The sequence below is a fragment of the Trichoderma reesei genome (genome assembly GCF_000167675.1).
Source record: "Trichoderma reesei QM6a unplaced genomic scaffold TRIREscaffold_13, whole genome shotgun sequence".
NCBI lineage: Eukaryota > Fungi > Ascomycota > Sordariomycetes > Hypocreales > Hypocreaceae > Trichoderma > Trichoderma reesei.
The window spans coordinates 382,258-401,838 of NW_006711160.1; the positions used below are offsets into that span (position 1 = coordinate 382,258).

The 19,581-nt window shown below is 53.5% G+C and overlaps 4 protein-coding genes across 4 annotated transcripts; 2 read left to right on the plus strand and 2 right to left on the minus strand.

Moving 5' to 3' along the window:
* Window positions 1-2,153: 2,153 nt before the first annotated feature.
* On the minus strand, window positions 2,154-3,424 carry TRIREDRAFT_122552 (dynein light chain). The gene is made up of 8 exons (XM_006966568.1): window positions 3,283-3,424; window positions 3,056-3,161; window positions 2,968-2,990; window positions 2,874-2,907; window positions 2,757-2,791; window positions 2,675-2,701; window positions 2,528-2,597; window positions 2,154-2,406 (listed from the first exon to the last, which is right to left on the minus strand). Exons 2-8 carry the CDS (start codon window positions 3,102-3,104, stop codon window positions 2,342-2,344), a joined length of 303 nt encoding a protein of 100 aa, XP_006966630.1. The 5' UTR covers window positions 3,105-3,161; window positions 3,283-3,424; the 3' UTR covers window positions 2,154-2,341.
* Window positions 3,425-6,074: 2,650 nt separating this feature from the next.
* Window positions 6,075-8,915, plus strand: TRIREDRAFT_79287 (uncharacterized protein; the record flags this gene model as incomplete). Its single annotated transcript, XM_006966482.1, has 5 exons — window positions 6,075-6,353; window positions 6,374-6,713; window positions 6,780-7,177; window positions 7,410-8,081; window positions 8,202-8,915. The coding sequence occupies 5 exons, from the start codon at window positions 6,075-6,077 to the stop codon at window positions 8,904-8,906; spliced, it is 2,394 nt and encodes a 797-aa protein (XP_006966544.1). The 3' UTR covers window positions 8,907-8,915.
* Window positions 8,916-10,003: 1,088 nt separating this feature from the next.
* TRIREDRAFT_108775 (Hypothetical protein) lies at window positions 10,004-12,743 on the plus strand (the record flags this gene model as incomplete). Its single annotated transcript, XM_006966483.2, has 3 exons — window positions 10,004-10,427; window positions 10,501-10,731; window positions 10,822-12,743. The coding sequence occupies 3 exons, from the start codon at window positions 10,004-10,006 to the stop codon at window positions 12,741-12,743; spliced, it is 2,577 nt and encodes an 858-aa protein (XP_006966545.1).
* Window positions 12,744-15,115: 2,372 nt separating this feature from the next.
* TRIREDRAFT_108776 (glycoside hydrolase family 55) lies at window positions 15,116-17,540 on the minus strand (the record flags this gene model as incomplete). The annotated part of the gene is made up of 3 exons (XM_006966569.1): window positions 15,116-15,288; window positions 15,354-17,169; window positions 17,250-17,540. The coding sequence occupies 3 exons, from the start codon at window positions 17,538-17,540 to the stop codon at window positions 15,116-15,118; spliced, it is 2,280 nt and encodes a 759-aa protein (XP_006966631.1).
* Window positions 17,541-19,581: the final 2,041 nt, after the last annotated feature.

Below are 19,581 nucleotides of genomic sequence, written 5' to 3' on the forward strand. Positions count from 1 at the left end.
AATGTTACATATAGTACCTCGCGCAATACGTCTGCGTGATCTGGATGCGGTACGTCGTCACATCCATCCATCCAATGCCGACAAGAATCTGCTCCCAAGAGTAATCATCAGCTCTCGACACAGTAACCCACCCTTGACCCGGCGATGATGTGCAGACCTGCGAATGCGGTGTGCCACAAGGCCCCTCTCACAAGCCCTTCATCCGAGACATGCTTCCCTCGACCACTGTAACTACCAACGAAGAGTAAGGTGAGTGAATGCTCCAGAATGTAAACGGTGGGAAGCAGTGACTTTGGGGTCGCCTCCTTGTGCGAGCAAAGGTTGGTAGCTGTTTGGAATATCGGCTCTTGACAGCCTGACCCTAATTGTGACTCTTTGTGCGGAGTTTTGCAAGGCTTCGTGAACCGGCACAACTCCGTCCCATGGGCGTGCTTGAACCAACATCTGCTGGGTACGTTACACACATGCCGAGGGCAGAGAGCACAGCTTGCTTCATCCAGCCGCTTGAAGACTTGGCAATAACCATACCCTCAGCAGATAACAAAGTGTGGGGAACTGTAATTAACAGCCCAGGACCAGCAGTAGAGGACTCCGTAATGGCATGTATGTACATGCAATGCACGGCCATCCGAGAGAGGAGCCTTGCACCGTCCCTCCGTGCTGCTTCGGGATAGTTCAATGCCAGAGAGCCTGCTTCGCAAAGAAAGTAAAGTCCGAGAGGCTCCATGCTCGTGCCCGTACCGACAGGTTCCCCCTCCCCTGGGATACATGTCCTCTTCTCGGGTGCCACTTCGGTCAGTCTTGACGTGTGCGGAAGAGCGCGGGTCCCGCCGTTTGAAGCGAGCTGCTGGAGGAGGAAGAGGCACCGTTGATACGATCGAGACGATCCATGTTCGCACATACGAGCACTCCGTCGTGAATCTTGCTCTTTTGAAACCCCCCCTTGCAGTGTAGCGGCTGGTGAGCTGTCAAACGTGTGATAAACAGAATTATCAATCGAGCGGTGGCGGATTCCATTCGTTCCACGGCCAAGCGGGCTGATTCGACCCAATGATCAAGAAAATGAGTTGGTGCAGCCGCCATGCTTTGCGTCCCTTGGACGTTCGGAGTATACCTAGTTCGGAGCAGATAAGGGACAAGGGAAACGGGCGGAAAGACGGAGTCGAGAAATGGGACTTGGGAGGGGATGGTAGGACAGGATCGAGCGAATATCATCGACCTGGCTGGCCTTGCCTTGGACCAGAACAGAGGAAGTGATCTGGCGGATCGTGAATCACTCGAGCTTCTTCGACAGTAAGACGAATAGTCCATTGATAGCATAAGTTGTCCAGAGCTTGCATGTATCTCCAACCTGACCGCTGGCTTCTGTCGTTGTCGTTCGGTGCGGAGAAACTGGGCTCAAGGAAAGCAATGAACCTTGAAGCCTTTCCTCTAGCTGCATGAGACCAGGTTGCCGTTGCCCTTTCAAAACGACATGGACTCTTTGAAGCTTCCGTTTGGACCCAAACAGGTCAATTGCGTCTTTTTTTCGGGGCTTGTTTCGAGTAAACGAAGCGGTTGGGTAGAGTTGCAGAAGCTTGCTGGCCACATCATCCTTTCCCCTCCCGTGTTGCATGGGTTTCGAGGGTTCAGCGAAACTGCCTCGGTCTGTTGTACGAAGTACGAGATGCTACCCAACGAGCCGTTGGAGACATCGAGTTCCGTACCTTTTGCGGAAGGCAATCCAGCTCTATCCTGCTCTTGGAAGTTTTGTGAGATGGCCAACCATCTGCATGTCACAACATATCGGGAAAAGGCATCTCCGAGAAAGCGAATCGGACAACCAGCAGAACGAAAGACAATTCTCAGACACGATGCAACTCGAATGAAGCTTTCGAGTTTGAAGCAAGTTTCGCGCAAATGTCAGGTTCTTCATGAATATACCCAGGGACCTTACATGTACGGTAAGGTGGAGGTGAACTCAATCGCAGCTGGTGAGCTCCATCAGTCTTTTTTCTTCTCTCTTTGTTGGTGATTTGATGGTGTATGACTTGGTATATCGCGGGTTGATGCTCCTTCTTTGATGAGGATGCTCCTCAGTGTAGATTGCAACATACCTGAAGTTCATGACAATGCAGAAGGAGAGTTGAACAAGGCAAGCACCGAGAACTGGTGGTGAGAACAGAATTTATCTATATTACGAATGATACACCGAATGATGATTTCAAACCCTGAATAGGTAGCCGCAACGTGCGTGATGCGCCACCCTCAGGTTACGACGCCCCCTTCGCGTCTCCATAGGAGCAAATCGGGTCTGCAGTTCTCGCAATTGTGTCATGGTATGTATCCCCGCCCCCCAGATTTACTGAGTCTTGAAGAGAAGGATCGCGCAGTGGCCGAGGTAAAAGTATATGAAGTGCTTGGTTTCTAGAGATACCGTTCATGTTAGCCAGATGGATCGCGGGCTCAGCTGCTAGGTGCAGCTCGCTGGACCTTGGCATGGGGTTGACAAGGCTTAGACAGATTGCAGCGGCAGTTGTCCACGTACCGTGAGTTACGAAGCTGCCAAAGTTACGGCCAACAATGCAGTGCCAGGTCGGGCCCTTTCGCTCGTCAAACTATGTCGTTCTATGTGGTAAGCAGGATGTCATCTCGCAAAAAGGGGATGCCTCGTGGCTCGAGCAATTTGGCTAACCGTTCGCTTGATGTGCTGTGCAATGTCCTGTCATACGGGTCAGTAACTCGTTCACAGCAGCAGAAATGTGTTCAAAGCATACCTTCTCAATCGTATACTTCGCCATGGCCTCCTGAGCTGTAGTGCCTCTATATCAGCTTCCGATTCCAGCTTATGGCTGTCTATCTCCTTCGGTTGCGCATAATCGAATCCAACGTACCGACTTCTATACACTCCTGCTGCATATCATCCGTCTTTCGTCTTCGTTAGCTCGATCGTTGCTCATCGTCGTCGTCGTTCGAAGCGGGCCTCACCATGTCTGCGGATTTGATCTGCGCTGCGATGCCAGCCGTCAGCTACTCTGCCCCTGAGACTGTTGTTTGATGTTGGCTAGCAGCTTACCCTCGAGCTTCTCCCGCGCCGCCGCAACCTCTGCCGGCTTGTCCGCCATGTTGTCTGATGAGTGCACAGGTGCTTGTTCGTGTGGTCAAGGCTCGACGCGGTTTCGCTAGAGAAAACAGGGTCGTTAGCAACCGTTACGTGGCAGCGCTGCAGTCACTCCATCTCTTTCCAGCTTCCGCCGTGACAGGCACAGGCAAACGGACGCTGCGGAACCGATGGGCGCTTACCCTCGAACGTATCGTCGGTTGAAGCTGTGTTCGCAGCTGGTTGTCGCGGCGCAATGATTTGGTGCGGTCTCGGAGATGGTTGTGCGCGCAAAAGTTGTTGCAGGCTTGCGCAGGACTGAGCTTTCACGTCTCCTGAATCGTCGAGCTTGCAACTTTGGAGGATGACAGAATCACAGGCCAGGAACCGGGGCGACGCACGAGCCATGCACCTGTGTGTGGAGGTACCGCCTACGCACTTGCAGTTAGGGGGGGCCCAGCTAATTGGCGGGGCAGGCCTATCAGTGCCTGAGGTGCCAGTACATGCACCTTCTACATCCCCATTCGAGACTTGAGGAGCTTCCATCTCATGCCAACAACACGCAGGGCTGAATCGAAGCACATAAGCCCCAAGTCCAACTGACAGGATATTCACAGATAGTAGGGCCCCAATTGCTCGTTAAATATCTACACCGTCACTTACCCGAGTAGCTACCTAGGTACTTCACTCGACCCAACCCACATGAGAACCAGCCGTAGCCTGACATGTATCCCCGCCGAGCCATTGTGCCGAGCTGCACTCTGTGATACCATCCTCAAGCACTGTTTTCATGTCTTCAGAGCCTCCTACTGCAAGAGATGATGTTATAGGTAAGCAAAAGCATCACGAATTGAGCTAGGTAGCTCCAAGTGAGAACCTCCAGTGGCAGAAGAAATATGAAAGCTACCTACTGACGCCATTCAATGATTGTCTCCGGTCTCCGCGTCCAACACGTCGAGCTTTCCCCTTATCCAAATTGCCTCCAAGGAGCTGCACAATCCATACTGATTCCCATCTCCAGTTTTGAAGAGCTCATGCCAAGAATGAACACTGCTGCCTGAGTGCTTGGTTGCGATTTGGCCGTTTAGTCGAAGGCGTGGTTCCCGAAGCAATGCCATGATATCGCGTGGGAAGTAGTTGCGATGCTCAGGGTCGCTGAACATAGTTCGGCACGTTTTAGGCATCATTTTCATGATATTTTATTGATGGTGAAAAGAGAAAAACCCAATTCATTGTGAGAAGCTGTGTAACAGCTGCTTGTAGACTCTCTTGTGTTCGATCCTAGTTGTGGGGGGGAAGGAGGAATGCACAATCGTACAACAATTGCAACAATTGCAGTCTACCATAGACTTCATCATGGACGGGATGCCGCCAGACGCATACAGGCCTAATGTCGCAGGGTAATCTCGCAGATGGGCGCGTAAGGTTCGAGTCTACCATGGACAGTTACTTTCCTCGGTCACTGGATCGTGTCTTATCGGCTCCAGCTTCCTTTTCATGCGGTGGACGAGATGCTTGCCTCTTCCTACCGTAGTTACAAGTCCGCATCACAACCAAGTGACCTATATATGTCGTGGCCCCGTAGTGCCTAGTGCACTTATCCGTTACGACCTACACCTTCGAGGAACTGGTTGATACCGAACCAGCATGCGAGTCGAAGTTCCATATTATCACATACTTCCCGGAGTAATTCATACAGTATTTACAAGCAAATGTACCTATGACTCGTGACGTACCTTATGCAGTAAAGATGCGCCTACTGTGGCATATAATGCGGGCTTGACAAGGTCACCGGAACTTATATACACCAAGTCGCTCACACATCATGTGAGAAGAAGATATCCGTAAGCTAGTTCTGTTCTCGCGGGTTACAATGGTTATGGCCAGCAAAGGTCAAACATTTAATGAAGCTCATGGGACTTCAACTTCGAGAATTTGCCTCCAGTCCAGCATTCTGCACTTATGGTGTCAAACAAGCCAAAATTGACTACACAAGTGCATGTCTCTAGTTAGGAACTTCCATAAGGTATTGGATCTTCCTTCAATACCCGCGACAAGTGGTTAGAGTACCGGTCTTTGCAGATACTCGATACCGCATCAAAGCTTGAGTTGTTGCAAGAGACGCAGGCACGTCTCTCTTTGGGCAGCTCCCGTACGCTTTTGCTCGCGAGTGAGAGCTGGTATGCCACGTGGTGTTGACCAGGCGAATCACCGGTCAATGTATCAACGAGGTCTGACTTGACTCACCATCTACTTTCACCAATTGGACCTGATGTCATATGCTCACCGTTGCTGAAGGGACATTTGGGTCGTCAGCCTCGTGGCTTATCCATCAAGAGTGCATGGCTGGTGTGGTGCTTGCCTCCCCTGTGAAACCAGGATCAATCAGGAATCAGACTAGGAGGCTTCAATAATACGAGTCTTATCATACGAGTTGTTTGATGAACCCAGAAGAACCTGTCTTGATACAGTCCCAGGGAGTCGTGAGTCGTTTATTTAAAAAAGCATATAGATCAGTGTGCCATTGTGCAGTCATTTAACTCATATTGGGAAATCGTACCTAGGAAAGCCTTACGCAAACCAGTGTACTGTTTGAACTCTGCAATGCCGACATCAACAATTGCCCAGTAAGAATTTGGTCGATCCGCCATATAGAGCCTCAAAGACTGCCCACAGCTATTTACACTGATATTTGTCCAAAATGAGATGGGTAAATTGCACTGATTGTCGTTTCTGCTTCCAGATGTAGGGTAAGTTTGTCTCTCGGCGGATTGTGGGGCGGGCACGGCGTTCGGTGAAACGCACGGGCCGTACAAATTTCTTTGCAGGCCCCACTAACCAAGCTTCGAAAATATCAACGTCCCAACTTTTTGTCCAACTTTTTTTTCCCTTGTTTTTCCCAAGTTCAAGCTTCAAAAGCCGCCAACATCGCCAAGCATGCCTGCAGGCTGACGCTTCTTCAATTGCTCTCACAAAAACTGGCCGTATTGCAAATATGGAGACAACCAGAATCTTTGTGAAGGGCCTTCCGCCTACCATCACGGAGGCGGAGTTTCGGAAACACTTTTCGGCCAAGAACCGCGAGATTACCGATGTGAAGCTCATCCCTCAGCGGCGCATTGGCTATGTTGGATACAAGACACCCCAGGATGCTTCAGGGGCCGTCAAGTACTTCAACAAGTCATACATTCGCATGTCTAAGATCTCGGTCGAACCAGCAAGGCCGGTAGGTACAGCTTGTGATTCCAGCAATAATCTCTACACAAACATGGGCGTATTCTGATGGAATGATAGATCTCAGACCCGGCCCTTACCAAGAGCCAGCGATCAGCCCATTCCGATCAACCTGTGGCGAGCACCCAACGCCCACGCCAGGACGATGAGGGTAGCTCGAAGAAGCGCAAGCGAGAGGAGCTGGACGAGTCTGACCCTAAGCTGCGAGAGTTTCTCCGCGTGATGAAGACGGGCAAGGAGGGTGTCCTTGCCGATGAGACAAATCCTGATGCCGACATGACAGGACTTGCCACGGGTGGAGATGCCCTTGTGCCAGAGGGCGAGAGTGACGACGAGTATGAGCAGATACCCAAAAAGAAAGAGAAGCTACGGAAGTTGGAGTCATCCGAGTCGAGTCGAAGTCTCGTGACCAACCAACGACTACCAGCGGAGACTTCTGATCAGGGTGTTTTGCCTGCGGCGGAAGAGATTGTGGCCGACGATGTGAAACCTCAAGAGGCCGAGAAGCTTCCTCAACTGGATGCTGGGGCGACAGATGATGACTGGCTCAGATCACGCACGAACAGACTCCTTGATCTTGTCGATCCTGACGACCTTCCACCACCCACACAGCCAGCAGTCGAGACTGAGACTGCTGTGCAAGATGAAAAGGAGGACGATGACGCCCCGCCTTCTCCTCGTGATGCCACCGAGGAAGATGTGCCTCCAGTGGTCGATGACAACAAGGGAGCAGACGGTTCTGGCGCAGATGATGCGGTCGCCACCATCTCCCGGACATCTCGGCTCTTCGTTCGAAACCTCCCTTATACCACGACAGAGGAAGATCTCTATGAAGCGTTTGGCAAATTCGGCACTATACAGGAGGTGAGCACAAAACTGATCCCTGTTCCCCCTTTCTATTCCCCTTGTCTCTGCGAAGGCACAAAACACAGGAAACATGATGAACCCCAAGATAGGGACATCTTATGCTACGGCATGTGATGTGAACCTGGGCGATTATTTTAGTAGATGCTTCGACTATCTGATATCCTGTTTCACTATTCCTCAAAGCAACTTTGCGATTTATTCTCATGGATGCAGTGGCTAACTTAGTCAGGTACATCTGCCGACCAACGCTTCAGGAGCTGGCAAGGGGTTTGCGTTGGTGTTGTTTGACAATCCGTCTGATGCCGTGAATGCATTCCAAGCTCTCGATGGGGTAACTTTCCAGGGGCGCATTCTGCACATCATTCCTGCAGAAGCCAAGAAGCAGAGTCTGGACGAGTTTGGAATGTCGAAATTACCCCTGAAGAAGCAAAACATGATTCGCAAAAAAGCTGAGGCAGCAACGAGCGTCTTCAATTGGAATTCGATGTACATGAGCCAGGACGCTGTGAACGCCTCCGTGGCCGCACGCCTGGGTGTTTCCAAGTCCGAAGTGCTCGATCCCACATCTGCCGATGCGGCCGTCAAGCAAGCCATCGCAGAAACGACCGTCATCCAGGAGACCAAGGCCTACTTTGCTTCGAACGGCGTGGACCTGGACGCCTTCAAATCGCACAAGCGCGGTGGCACGTCGATCCTGGTCAAGAACTTCCCATACGGCACATCCATGGAAGAACTCCGGAAGATGTTTGAGGAGTGCGGGCCGGTGCTCCGAGTGTTGATGCCGCCGACCGGGACGATTGCCATCGTCCAATTCGCCCAGCTGAATCACGCAAAGGCCGCATTTGGCAAGATGGCGTACCGTCGAGTCAAGGACAGCGTCCTCTTCCTGGAGAAGGCCCCGGTCGATCTCTTCAAACAGGACGCGGCTCAGGCTGAGGCTAAGCCGCTTGTGGACCAGCGCACTGGGGTCCAAAAACTGAGCGTCGACGAATTGCTGTCGAGCGGCGATAAGGCCGACGAGCCTGCGGAAACCGCTTCGCTCTTTGTCCGCAATTTAAACTTTGCCACAACGACCAACCGGCTGGCGGAAATCTTTGAGCCACTTGACGGATTCGTCTCGGCTCGTGTCAAGACAAAAATAGACCCAAAGAGGCCTGGTCAGACACTCAGCATGGGCTTTGGCTTCGTAGAATTTCGATCCAAGGACCAGGCCCAGGCGGCGCTCAAGGCCATGGATGGCTACGTCTTGGATGGCCACGCGCTCGGTGTCAAAGCCTCACACAGGGGTCACGACGCTGCCGAGGAGAGGCGGCGCGAGGACGCGGCCAAGAAGGCTGCGGCGCAGAGGACCAAGATCGTGATCAAGAACTTGCCTTTCCAAGCCACCAAGAAAGACATCCGCACTCTGTTTGGCACTTATGGGCAACTTCGATCTGTCCGCGTTCCAAAGAAGGCAGACTATACCGCAAGAGGGTTTGCATTCGCGGATTTCGTAACCCCTCGAGAGGCAGAGAATGCACTAAATGCATTGAAAGATACCCACTTGCTCGGCCGGCGACTGGTATTAGACTTTGCCGCCGCCGAGGCTGTCGATGCTGAGGAAGAGATCGAGAAGATGCAACGCAAGGTAGGAGGGCAGGCCAATAAAATGGCCCTTCAGCAGCTTACTGGAGGAGGGAGGAAAAAGGTTACTATTGGCAATGACGAGGATGACCTTGAGGCTTGAGGTAAAAAGAATTGGAATCCGAAAGACGGGAAGAATCAAAAGGAAGAAAAGAACCGCATTCTTTGGCCTGTGTGCTACACTGACAAGGCTGAGCTGTATCCCTTGGGCCGCCGCTCTATTGAGCATATGTCGCTTCTAGTACCACTCACTACCAGCAACATCTGATGATCCCTTGGCAAGGGGAGGGGTGTCCAATGTCGAACTTCTGCAACGGCCCTTTCTCCCACGGGACGACGATGACAACGACGATGTTGGCGTGGGGTCACCCATCACCTGGGCGTGGATCTTCAGCGCAAAAAAGAATTCAGACCTCGCGACGCCCCCCAGGGCCACTGTCTGATGGTAATCTCGTTCCACATGCCTTGGAAAATCCGCGCCCAAGACGACGACGTGTGTGGTGGGCTTGTCTCTGGGGAGAGGGTGGGTGAGACCATGGCGTCCTGGGCCCCGCCTTCAGACTCCCTTGCATGCCCTGCGCAAAACGCCCTCGTAACGGGCCTCACGCTGCCATGTGCAGGTGGGCGAGCCAGCTGTGCTTCATTGGCTGCTGGAAATAGTCTTCTGAACGTAGAGTTGCCGATGCCTGGGTCGAGTTCCCACCCCCGCTGGCGCCAGCTTCCCTGTTCCATCTGAGATACTCTCTTGCAGACGGAACCAAATCTTGATAGCTCCGGAGCCACACGCACATGTATCTTGCGTAGGAGGGGCAGAGAAGACAAGCTGCTAACCACCCCCGTCGTCCCCTTTGTCAATACAATCCGTTGGCCGTGTCCATACTCTCCCGAGTCTCGAGTTTATATGCTATCGGGCCTCTCCTTTAGGAAGACATGACCCGTTCCAATGGCCGCTCTTTGCCTCGTACAAAGCGTACGTTATCCCACCATTCCACGCTCCAAATTCCTTTCCACATTTCTTGTCCATCAGGCTCTGCAGACTCTCTTTTTTCTTCATCAGACTGTGGGCTGTGTGTATCTTTGTGTGTGACCGACGAAAGCTCTCTCGTCTCTTTGGGCTGGAGCTGAGCCGTTGAACATATTCTGTTCGGGCATTCCTTTGCCTCTCGCTCTCTTTCTTCTTTTGTGCTTGTCTATCCTATCATGGCTTCCCTCTACCAGCCAAGGCCGGTCCTCCCCTCTCAGGTCATCCCACATGCGCCAGAGTACGTCGACGCAAGACGGAACGTTCACGGAGGCAGCAGACAGCCTCTGCGGGAGGCGGCTGGCAACGCCCAAGCACACAGCTTCAACAGCAACATCCCGTGTTACCAGACCCCCGTGTCTTCGCTGCCCCCGACTATCCCAACTCATATCGTCCCCTCACAGTCCATCGAGGTCTTCTACTCCAGGCTGCAGACTCCCCGCCACCAGCCTCGACAAGTTCGCAAGAGCCGGCAGGATATCAACCCTCTCTACTATTGGCCGGCCTTTAAGCAGTACCGCAACCGACAAGCTCACAAGGACACGCAAAAGGACAAGGGCGGCGTCTGGCGCCGACCCGAGCTCGAAGATGCCTTTGTCGACTGTGAGTTCTGCTCATCATCTTTTCTCTCTGTGTGTAGTGCACCCGGAAGCTGACCAAAGTCTGCATGAACCAGCCGTGCTGCTTATGCCTCACATGGGCCGGCGCAAGTTCTCCATGGGAGGGAAGCTCCATGGCCGAAACATGCTCATCAGCGAGTACATCTTCGTCATCTGCGTGGCGCTGCTTGGAGACAAAGAAATCTTCCGCATTGACAACAGCAATGACAGCATCGAGCAGATGGGACGCAAACAAGTGTCTAGTCACATGCAAGTTGTCAAGAAGTTTTTCGAAGACCTCCGATGCTGTTAGTTACCCAACCCTTAACCCTCGCAACCCCACCCTTGTTGAGAGGGAGGTCTGTTTGGTTACTGACTGGTTGGAATTCCTGCTGCAGTTCACTTTCTTTTTCCTTCTGAAGAGAAGAAGGAACCCGGATCTACCAACTCTGACGATTATTACGATGAAGAAGGCCAGGAGTCGTTCAAGTCGAACCCCATCCTCACGGCGTTGGCCGAGGGCCGTGTGCCCGAAGTGCGGCCCAACTATGAGTACTTCTCGCAGCTGCTTTCGCTGCAAGGGCTGATCACGGTGCGGCCCAAGACGTGCGAGATCTATGTGTCGTCGGCAGAGATCAAGATCCGGGACGACGTGGCCTACGACGCAAACAACACGCCCCTGGACCAAGCTTCGTTTCCTCACCTGAACAAGTACACCAACTGCGACGACTTCCCCGATGCCCTGGGCAAGGACGTGCTGCTGCACGAGTACACTCGGTCGCTGGACCGAGCGACGTCAGCATGCCTCAAGACGGTGACCCGGCGATGGCAAAAGGACGCGCCGGCCATGTACGAGACGCTGGACCTGCCAACGCGCGACGAGGAGTGCCTGCTGCTGGAGGTGTGCTCGACGCTGGAGCTGCACGAGCACGCAAAGTTCCCCTCGGGATCCGAGCTCACGGGCTTTGTTGAGGTGGCCATCACGCAGCCGGAGCTGCAGCACCATCACTGGAAGTGCGTCACCCGATTGACGCGACCGGATGAGCTGTACGGCGACGACTCGAAGCGCGGCGTCTACACCAATGAGAGCGGCATCCACCACCGGGGCTGCAGCGACTCCAAGATGAACGACTGCAATTGCCACATGCGGCCCCGGCAGGACATCCACGTGCCCTTTCCTGCGGTCGAGTGGGCCAGCATCCTGAGCACGGCCGTGCAATATCCTGACGTGGAGCACCAGCGGAAGCGGGAGAAGCGCCACGAGGCCAAGAAGCAGCACGATCTGGATAGGGCCGGCAGCAAGCGAAAGCGATCCGAGGACGAGGGCGACGCCGCATCGTGGAGCCGCCGCGAGCCAACGGGCAGCGACCTGATCTGCAAGGTGGCCATGTACCAGGAGCTGTGGTCGCGGGCGCCCGACTCGACGCAGTGGAAGAGGCAGGCCATCATCTTCTGGCGCTTCAACACCACGAACCAGTGGTACAAGTACAGCCCCGTGTTCAAGCCGTCGGGCACCTCGTGGCGCTGGCTCACCATCAACGACCCCATGTCGCGATATCACCAACAGAAGGCGCTCATCTACCCCTCATCCTCGTCCTCGTCCGCCGCCGGCGCCGTGCCCAGGGACGCCGTCATGTCACCGACGCCCAGTGTGAGCCAGCAGCTGGCGGGCATCATGAACGAGAACCTGAGCTCGGCGTGGGCAAGCGGCGCGCAGGTGCCCCCGGTCCAGACAAACATGAACGTGTTTGACTTTCCAACGGGGCTGGCCACACCACCGCCGACGGCGACCGTCCATGGCCCCTACGCGGGCGGGAGCTTTGACCCTGTGAACAGCTACCTGCCAACAGTGAGCGGCACCACGGTGGGCGGCGCGGCGAATGAGCGATCGCACTCCCACTCGCTGGCGTTGGCTCACGGGCCCTCGTACTTTGAGGGCCAGGCAGGCTTCGCGGACATGAAGCCCATGACGGCGCCGCAGTATCTCGCCGCGACGACGGCTGCCCCCCTGGATCTGGCCTCGCAGCTGGCATTCGACGACACGGCCGCCATCCAGGGGTGGGACATGGCGCCTCTCGATGCTTGGCCCGGCCCAGCCTCTGCGACATCCGCCGCGGGCGGCGGCGATTGGGCGACTGCCACTGCCTCGACCCTGCCCAAGGCGGAGCCCAGTGACCACTCGGTGATTTGGAACCCTAGCCAATGGGACATGCCGGCATCTGCGGTTGGGGGCGAACACGATGACAGCCCAAGGGCTATGAAGAGGAGGCGAACAGAGCCCTCGATGAACACGCATGTGCCTCTTCCAGGGGCGTGGTAAAGCGGAAGCGGGATCATGAGGGCTGGGAAGGGAGTTACGGGACTACTACCAACGACGACGATAGATACACACAGGGGGTTCTGGACCGGATGGCACTTTTGTTTTTTTCTTTTCTCTTCTCTCAATGGCTTGCATTGGGGTAATGATTTTACGGCTGGAACAACTGAAGAAATTTTGAGGCAGGACAAAAATCACATGAGATTTCACCAGATACCAGGAGACATAGTGATTGGAGGGGGATTGGGCGAATAACGCGGCGTTTGTGAATCAAGTCTGGTCCTGTCTTGTGGGTGTGAGATGCTTTGAAAGTGACTGGGTGGGAGAAGAGAGGAGAGGCAAAGGGGGGGGGGGGGGGGGGGGGGGGGCGTTGGTTGAGAGAGTTCTCTTTTCTTTCTGGGCACATTTTTTAGAAAACAAAAAGTTACGAGTAATAAAAGCTTGAAACGGCTTGCTGCGAGCAAGTTTACGCTTATTCTTTTCTTTCCCTTTCAAACTTGGCAGTGTATGTGATTGTGATTCGATAAGGGGGGGTGGGAGCAGGAGGCGAATGAGCTGCTTAGGTAGGTAAGTAGTAGTAGCTTTTTAGCTGGTTTGTTTGGATGGATGACCGCACATGTACACGGAGCTTGGACTTGGGGTCAAATCACACGGGGGGTTCAGCCTGGCAGTGACACAGATGCGAGAGAGAATTTTTCTTTCTTTTCCCTGATTTTTTAAAGGAAAAAAAGGTGACAGATGATTTGCATCTGTGGCTGCACGAGATTGAAAGTTTCGCATCGATACAAGTGCGTGTTGCATGTTGCATGTGCAATGTGCATGTGTACTTTTTCGTATTCTGAGACTAAGGTAGGTAGGTACTTCAGGTAAGGTGAAGAGTTGACCAAGAAAAGAATAAAGAGATGATACGTTACTTGCTGTGTGCCTTGTGTGAAGGAGATGGAAAAGAGGCGGATCGCCACCGGAGAAGAAGATCCCAGATCGAACTTTGGTCATCCTTGGAAGAATAACATACTATTACTATATAGGACTGGATTCAAGATAGATGGAGAGGCGGCCGTTTGCGGCAGGACGTGCGTTTTTTTTTTTTGGAGATTGATGATGTGTGTGGTCTGAATCTAAACTTCTAGGCTCGATCTGTCCCGCGCACTTGCGAGCGGTTACTAGCAGTAGTGACTAGTAGTAGTAGCTTACCCGTATGGAGTATGAGATGCAAGATAGAGTTGAGTTGTACATTAGTGTACGAGATGGAAAGATGTCAGATGTGACAGATAAGGCGAGACACGTACATACACAGAGAGAGTAGGTAGGTAGCCAAGGCAGAGTGACGACGCTCAGACCAGGTGAGATGGGAAGCTTGTGTGAGCCCAACAGCACCTGACTAGATGTAATTGTGGAGGTGGAAAAAGGGGGGGTGTGTTGCGATGAAAAAGAGAGAGAGGAAAAGAAAGGAACAGAATTGAGAAAAGGGAGGATTGGAAGAGGTCAGCGGACAGCGGGGGGGTTTCTGTTTCTTCGGTTCGTCCTGAGGCTGCTCCCGTGGGTGAAGTTTTACATGTATGTCTTAGAAAGCGAGAGGGGGTCATCCCGGCATACACCTACTTGATTCTTTTTTTTTGCCGCGGCATTAGGCAAGTGAGAGGCGTATGTATGTATGTATATCAAGGGAGAGTAGAAAGGTGGGAGAGGAGGCGCGTATATTGAATGTCAAGGGGGAAAAGGGGGACAGCGCGTAAAGTGGTTTTCTGGAGGAGAGGAATATATATAGAGGATAATGAATTCCCGGGATTTCGGGGGTTTCTCCTTTTACGATGGAATGCCCTTTTGCGCAAGGAAAGAGGGGGGAGGTTTTGAGGAAGGTATTATTGGTGTTTTGGCATTGGTATTGGAGGATGAGGATATTGGGTAAAGGGGATGGAAGGAGGAGTGCTTTGGATAGTTGTGCTTGGTGTGCGGTATGCTTGATTGAATATTGTGGAAAATGTTTTGCTGTGATGATCTGTCCTGAGGAGGACGGCGTGATGTGCAAATCTCATGCTGTCAGTGACGGAAGAAAGCGATTCGCACCCCATCTGGTAAGCATTGTGCCCATGACAGTAGTCTGTGATGATGCTGTTCAGCCGGTTGCACAAGGTCACAGGCAGAAGTATGTCGCCAATCAGCATAGAAAGTGTCAGATATACATACATACATACATACATATATATATATATATATATATATATATATATATATATATATATATATATATATACATATATATCTGGAGTCCTCTTTTCAGCATGGGACTCTACATGGTATACACAATCAAAGGCAGTACGCAGCCACCTTATAGACACTCCAACCACACCATCCCCTATGAAATTCCAACGCAGTTAGACGGTATAACGACCGACATCACCACCGCCACCCGGCCACGAGCCAGTGAAGCCGTTGGCCGTGTTGATTAATGTGCCGTCCCCGAGCCGCAACGTGTTAACCGAGTCCTTGGAGCACAGTCCAAAGGCTTGGAGATTACTGGGCGTGCTGGCAATCCAGTGCATGGTTTCTGTTCAACCCACAGTCAGTCGATGCAATCAAGAGACGGTCATACGAGAAAGGGAAACAACTTACGCTGGCACTGAAACTGAGAACAGCCCTGCCCGGGCCCGCTGAAAAACGCCCACGAAGCAGAGGCATACGTATAAATGTTGGATCCCCCATTGATGTAGTTGCCAAAGCCCATCCTGCACCGCTTGTCGCCGCCGCTGCACCACGAAAAGTTGGGATCGCCCCAGGCGTCCACGTTGGCGACCCAGGGGGCGGGCACGACCTGCTGCGCGTTGGCGCCCTGCTCGTAGTTGGTCTCGGACTGGAGCATGGAGACGACGACGTTGTTGGCGTTGCGCAGGTTGAGCTGGTACAGCCACCAGTGCTCGCTGCCCAGCGCGTACAGCCACGTCGCCTTGGAGCTCTCGACCAGCACGCCGCCCTTGCCGGCGATGGAGGAGCCGCCGCCGAAGCTCTCGGCGATGTGGTCCGCCACCCAGTTCCAGACGTTCTGGATGTACGCCGACGAGTTCTTGGTGATGTGGATGCCCAGGAACGCGCCCTTGCACTCGTTGCCCGGGTTCGTACAGGCGTTGGTCAGGGCGGAAGCACCGCGCGTGCCGCCCACGGTGACGAGCGAGTTCCAGAGGGCCACGTCGCCTGGGTTGCGGCCGGCCATGTTGAACTGCATGACGATGGCGCCGGGGAGAACGTCGGAAACGGTGAAGCGCATGTCCTGGATCTGTGCGACGCCGACGTCCCCGGGCCGGCCGACGGCAACGACGGGCTGCGGGCTGTTCTCGTTCTTGAAGAACTGGCCGTTGCCGGTGATGGTTGACCAGGCCTCGCCCACGATGCGGGACCCCGGAGGAATAAAGAGCGTGCTGTCGACCCGATACTTTCCAAAGGGGAAGTAGGCAATCTTGTTCTGGCTGGCGGCGAGGGCCAGGATGGCATTCAGCGTGGCTGCTTCGTCGACGGTGTTGTCCCCCTTGACGACTCTGTTTCCGTTCTGCGCTGGGTCCTTGACGTTCAAGAAGCCAGAGACGGGGACATCGGCGTATGTCGGCGGCGGGACATATGGATATCTCCCACCAGGGGCCAGAGCACCAGGTCTCGTGTTTTGAGATCTCACCTCGCCGTAGATGGGGTTTCTCCCAACCGTATTTCCAAAGGAATACGTGTCGATGTGAGTGGAAGCCCCAACCAGAGTTGATCCACGAGCAATAACGACGGGAGACGTCGTATCCTTGGTCAGGTTCTCGATCAAGAAGGAAGGAAATCCCGTCGTCGTAAACGTAACCCCGGAATTGATAGACTTGGCGTCTACCAGGGCGATCCAAGGAGCACCGCCCGTGTTGGAAATGCCCGTTCCGCACGTGTCAAACGTGGACGAGAAGATGCTAAAGGTGTTGCCGCCGCTGATGAGCATGCCGACGGTGTTCTGGAAGAAGTAGATGTTGTGGAAGGCAGCCTGCTGGTGGCCGTCGACCCAGATGCCATTCTGGCCACGCTCGACGCGGACGTCGGCTAGGCCGAGCGTCGAGCCGCGGCCCATCCGGATGCCCGTGTGACCGTTGCCGTTCTGGGAGGAAGCCATGGTGATCTTGACGTTCTGCAGCTGAGCGGCCTGGGCGACTCCCCACCAGAGGGCGGTGAACTGGTTGCCGCCGGGGATGGCGGTCGTGTCGAGGATGACGTTCTTGAGGGACACGGCAAAGGACAGCTCCCCCTTTTCGTTGGTGGTTGGGTCCTGGCCGCTGACGAGGATCTGGTCGCCCGAGAAGCCGGCGGCGGCCTTGATGATGGGCGGGTTGGTGGCATCGCCCATCAACACGGTGTCGGTGTTGAATCGCAGCGTCTGCGAGAGAGTGTATGTTCCGGGCGGGATGTACACGACCTGAAGACGAGAACACAAGAGTCAGTCATCTCATTGCATACTCTGTCCTGACGCCCTGGTGCGTGGAAGCATCTTCATACTCTTGGCTGCGATGCGAACCACTGGGAATGGCGCGAGCCGCTGCCATCGCTGGTAATGGCTCGCTGCAGAGCAGCTCCGTCTCCCGGGTTGACGGTCTGGTAGACCTGATAGTTGAAGTTGCCATCGAGGTCAGGGGCGAAGCCGCGGGGAGCGTTGACGTGGTCCATGTTGGGGTACCAGAAGCTGGTGGCACGCTTGGTGATGCCCTCATCGTTGGCGGCAGGGCTCGGGGTGGGCGTGGCAGATGCCGCCCCCAGCAGGAGCGTGAAGATGGTTGTGAGCTTCAACATGGTGTCGACGCCTGATGACGAGGAGGCGACCGTCAAAGCAAATACACCTCCAGAAGGAGGCATTCACCTCTTTATAGCTGAAAGGGATCCATGCCCCCCGTCCGAGGCCGACCTCAGCCCCAGCTATGCTTCTTTCATGATTCATCGTGGCTTCGTCCAGCGTCAGCCCGCATCTCCGCATCGAGCATGTGCACCATTCGGCCCGGATCTAGTGCGAATGCAAGCCTTGCTGCTGGATGAAGGGAGCAGTAGGCGTGGCAGAGAGTCTTCCGAGGGTAGTTGTTGGACTTTTTGACAGAGACATATGGAGCGTCAGGGGTCGAGGCCCATGATGACATGCGGGTGCTGCGCTCAACTCCACTGGGATACTAGTAGTGGCATTGATGAAGCATGCCTGGTTGAGTCGATAGTCAGGGGAGGCGAGTCTAGAGCTGAGATTCGAGTCCCGAGACTCTGTGGAAGAGACTTGAGAGAGTTACGTTGTCGGGTCTGCTTCGACAAGGGTTGCCAAGGGTTCAGGACGGGCAGCTGCTAAGTACTCGTAAATGGTTGGGACCGGTAGCGGATCGGTTGCTGCTGTGGGTTGCAAGGGGCGAGAGCAGATGTCTGCTTGATCAAATCAAGTATGTTGATATGCTTATTTTCTTTCTGATTTGTGACCATGACCGCGGGGGTGTTTGAATCATCAAGTCAGACGTGAGCTGCTTGGAGTCGTGTGAATAGTTCAACTTCCATCTCTTACCCTTGTTGGGCACCACTCTCAAGGCACCATTATAATATCCGGAGCATAAACAAACACGAGCAACGTGTGGACTCGCCGTTGAGAATCAAGAAAAGCCTACGCCGGTGCTGGCCATTGGTGGAATGGGAACCTGCCGAGAAGAGAGAGTCGGGCAATAGTCATAGTGACTAAAAGTAAGATTAAAGATAGAGTTGCAAGAATGTAACCTTGCCAACAGACTGACCGGGATACCCAAGTCAAGTCGCTTTTTGACCAAGGTACTGTACAGAGCCTCCAATACTATGTAGGTATAAGTACTACCTAGTTATGTCTATATTTATTATAAGTATGGGAGTATTATACGAACGGTAGTACTTTGTCTTGTGTTCAAGAAAGAGGCAAGAGAACATGACATGGCCACCATGCCAAGCAGACGCCGACTTTCTTTAGCTTGCGGAGATGCCGGTCCTTTTCCAGCACAGCTTCCTATCCGAGACTGGCTGCGGATGGGCGAGGGGACGAAGATGGGAGTTGCGGGCGTGCTGTGAGCTGGAGAGTGAGTGCCGGTTGCAGTCTACTGTAACACCAAGTTGTAAGCTTAATATTCGTGTCTCTTTGCGTATTACCTGAACTGGCTGCGATGTTGTGATGGATCAACAGGCACTGAGTGAGTGGGATCGAGACGGACTACAAATCGACAGTAACTTTATAGTGATTTGAACCCAGGAAGGGGTTGAATTACCGTTTCGCGGATGGCTTGACTGGGGAGTCTGTGTGGGTAAACAGGTCTCGTATTTCAGCTCAGACAAATTCGTTGCTCTTCTGACTGTATCGATGGGAGCACTGTATCAATTTATGTGAGCATAGCATCCCATCCCGGTGCTGCCCGTTTTGCTCAATTGGGTAGGTGATTGCCTCTTGGCTGTTTCTTAGCGGATGAGAATCAATTATGTGATGGTTGAGAGAACAGGGCAGCTTGATTCAGTGGACGGTGACGGTGAGTCTGTTGCAACTTCAATTGCTGTAGGTTTAGGTAGCTCAGTAGACATCACGTTGCTTGTTGCTCTCATAAGCATGTGATGTAAGCAGTGGTGGGCTATGGCAGGTCTGCTAGAGAATGTTCCATGTTGTATTAATATGGATGAACAAGTAGACTAAGGTACTGATGTGTGTCTGGTAACTTGGTAAAGGCTTTTTTTTGCAGTTCATGATGCGAGTAGGAGTACTATTCGTCCATGGCTGTGATGCCTCTACATCTCTCTAATGGACAGTCTACCAAGGTTTCCTGTTGTTTGTCTGTGGCTCTGTCTTGTAGCCTCC

Coding starts and splice junctions, on each gene's coding strand:
- TRIREDRAFT_122552 (XM_006966568.1), bottom strand. CDS start 3,104: ATGGCGGACAAGCCGGCAGAGGTTGCGGCGGCGCGGGAGAAGCTCGAG. Junction 2,598..2,674: donor CACAGCACATCAAGCGAACG/GTTAGCCAAATT, acceptor AGAACGACATAG/TTTGACGAGCGAAAGGGCCC. Junction 2,407..2,527: donor TGGCAGCTTCGTAACTCACG/GTACGTGGACAA, acceptor CGGTATCTCTAG/AAACCAAGCACTTCATATAC.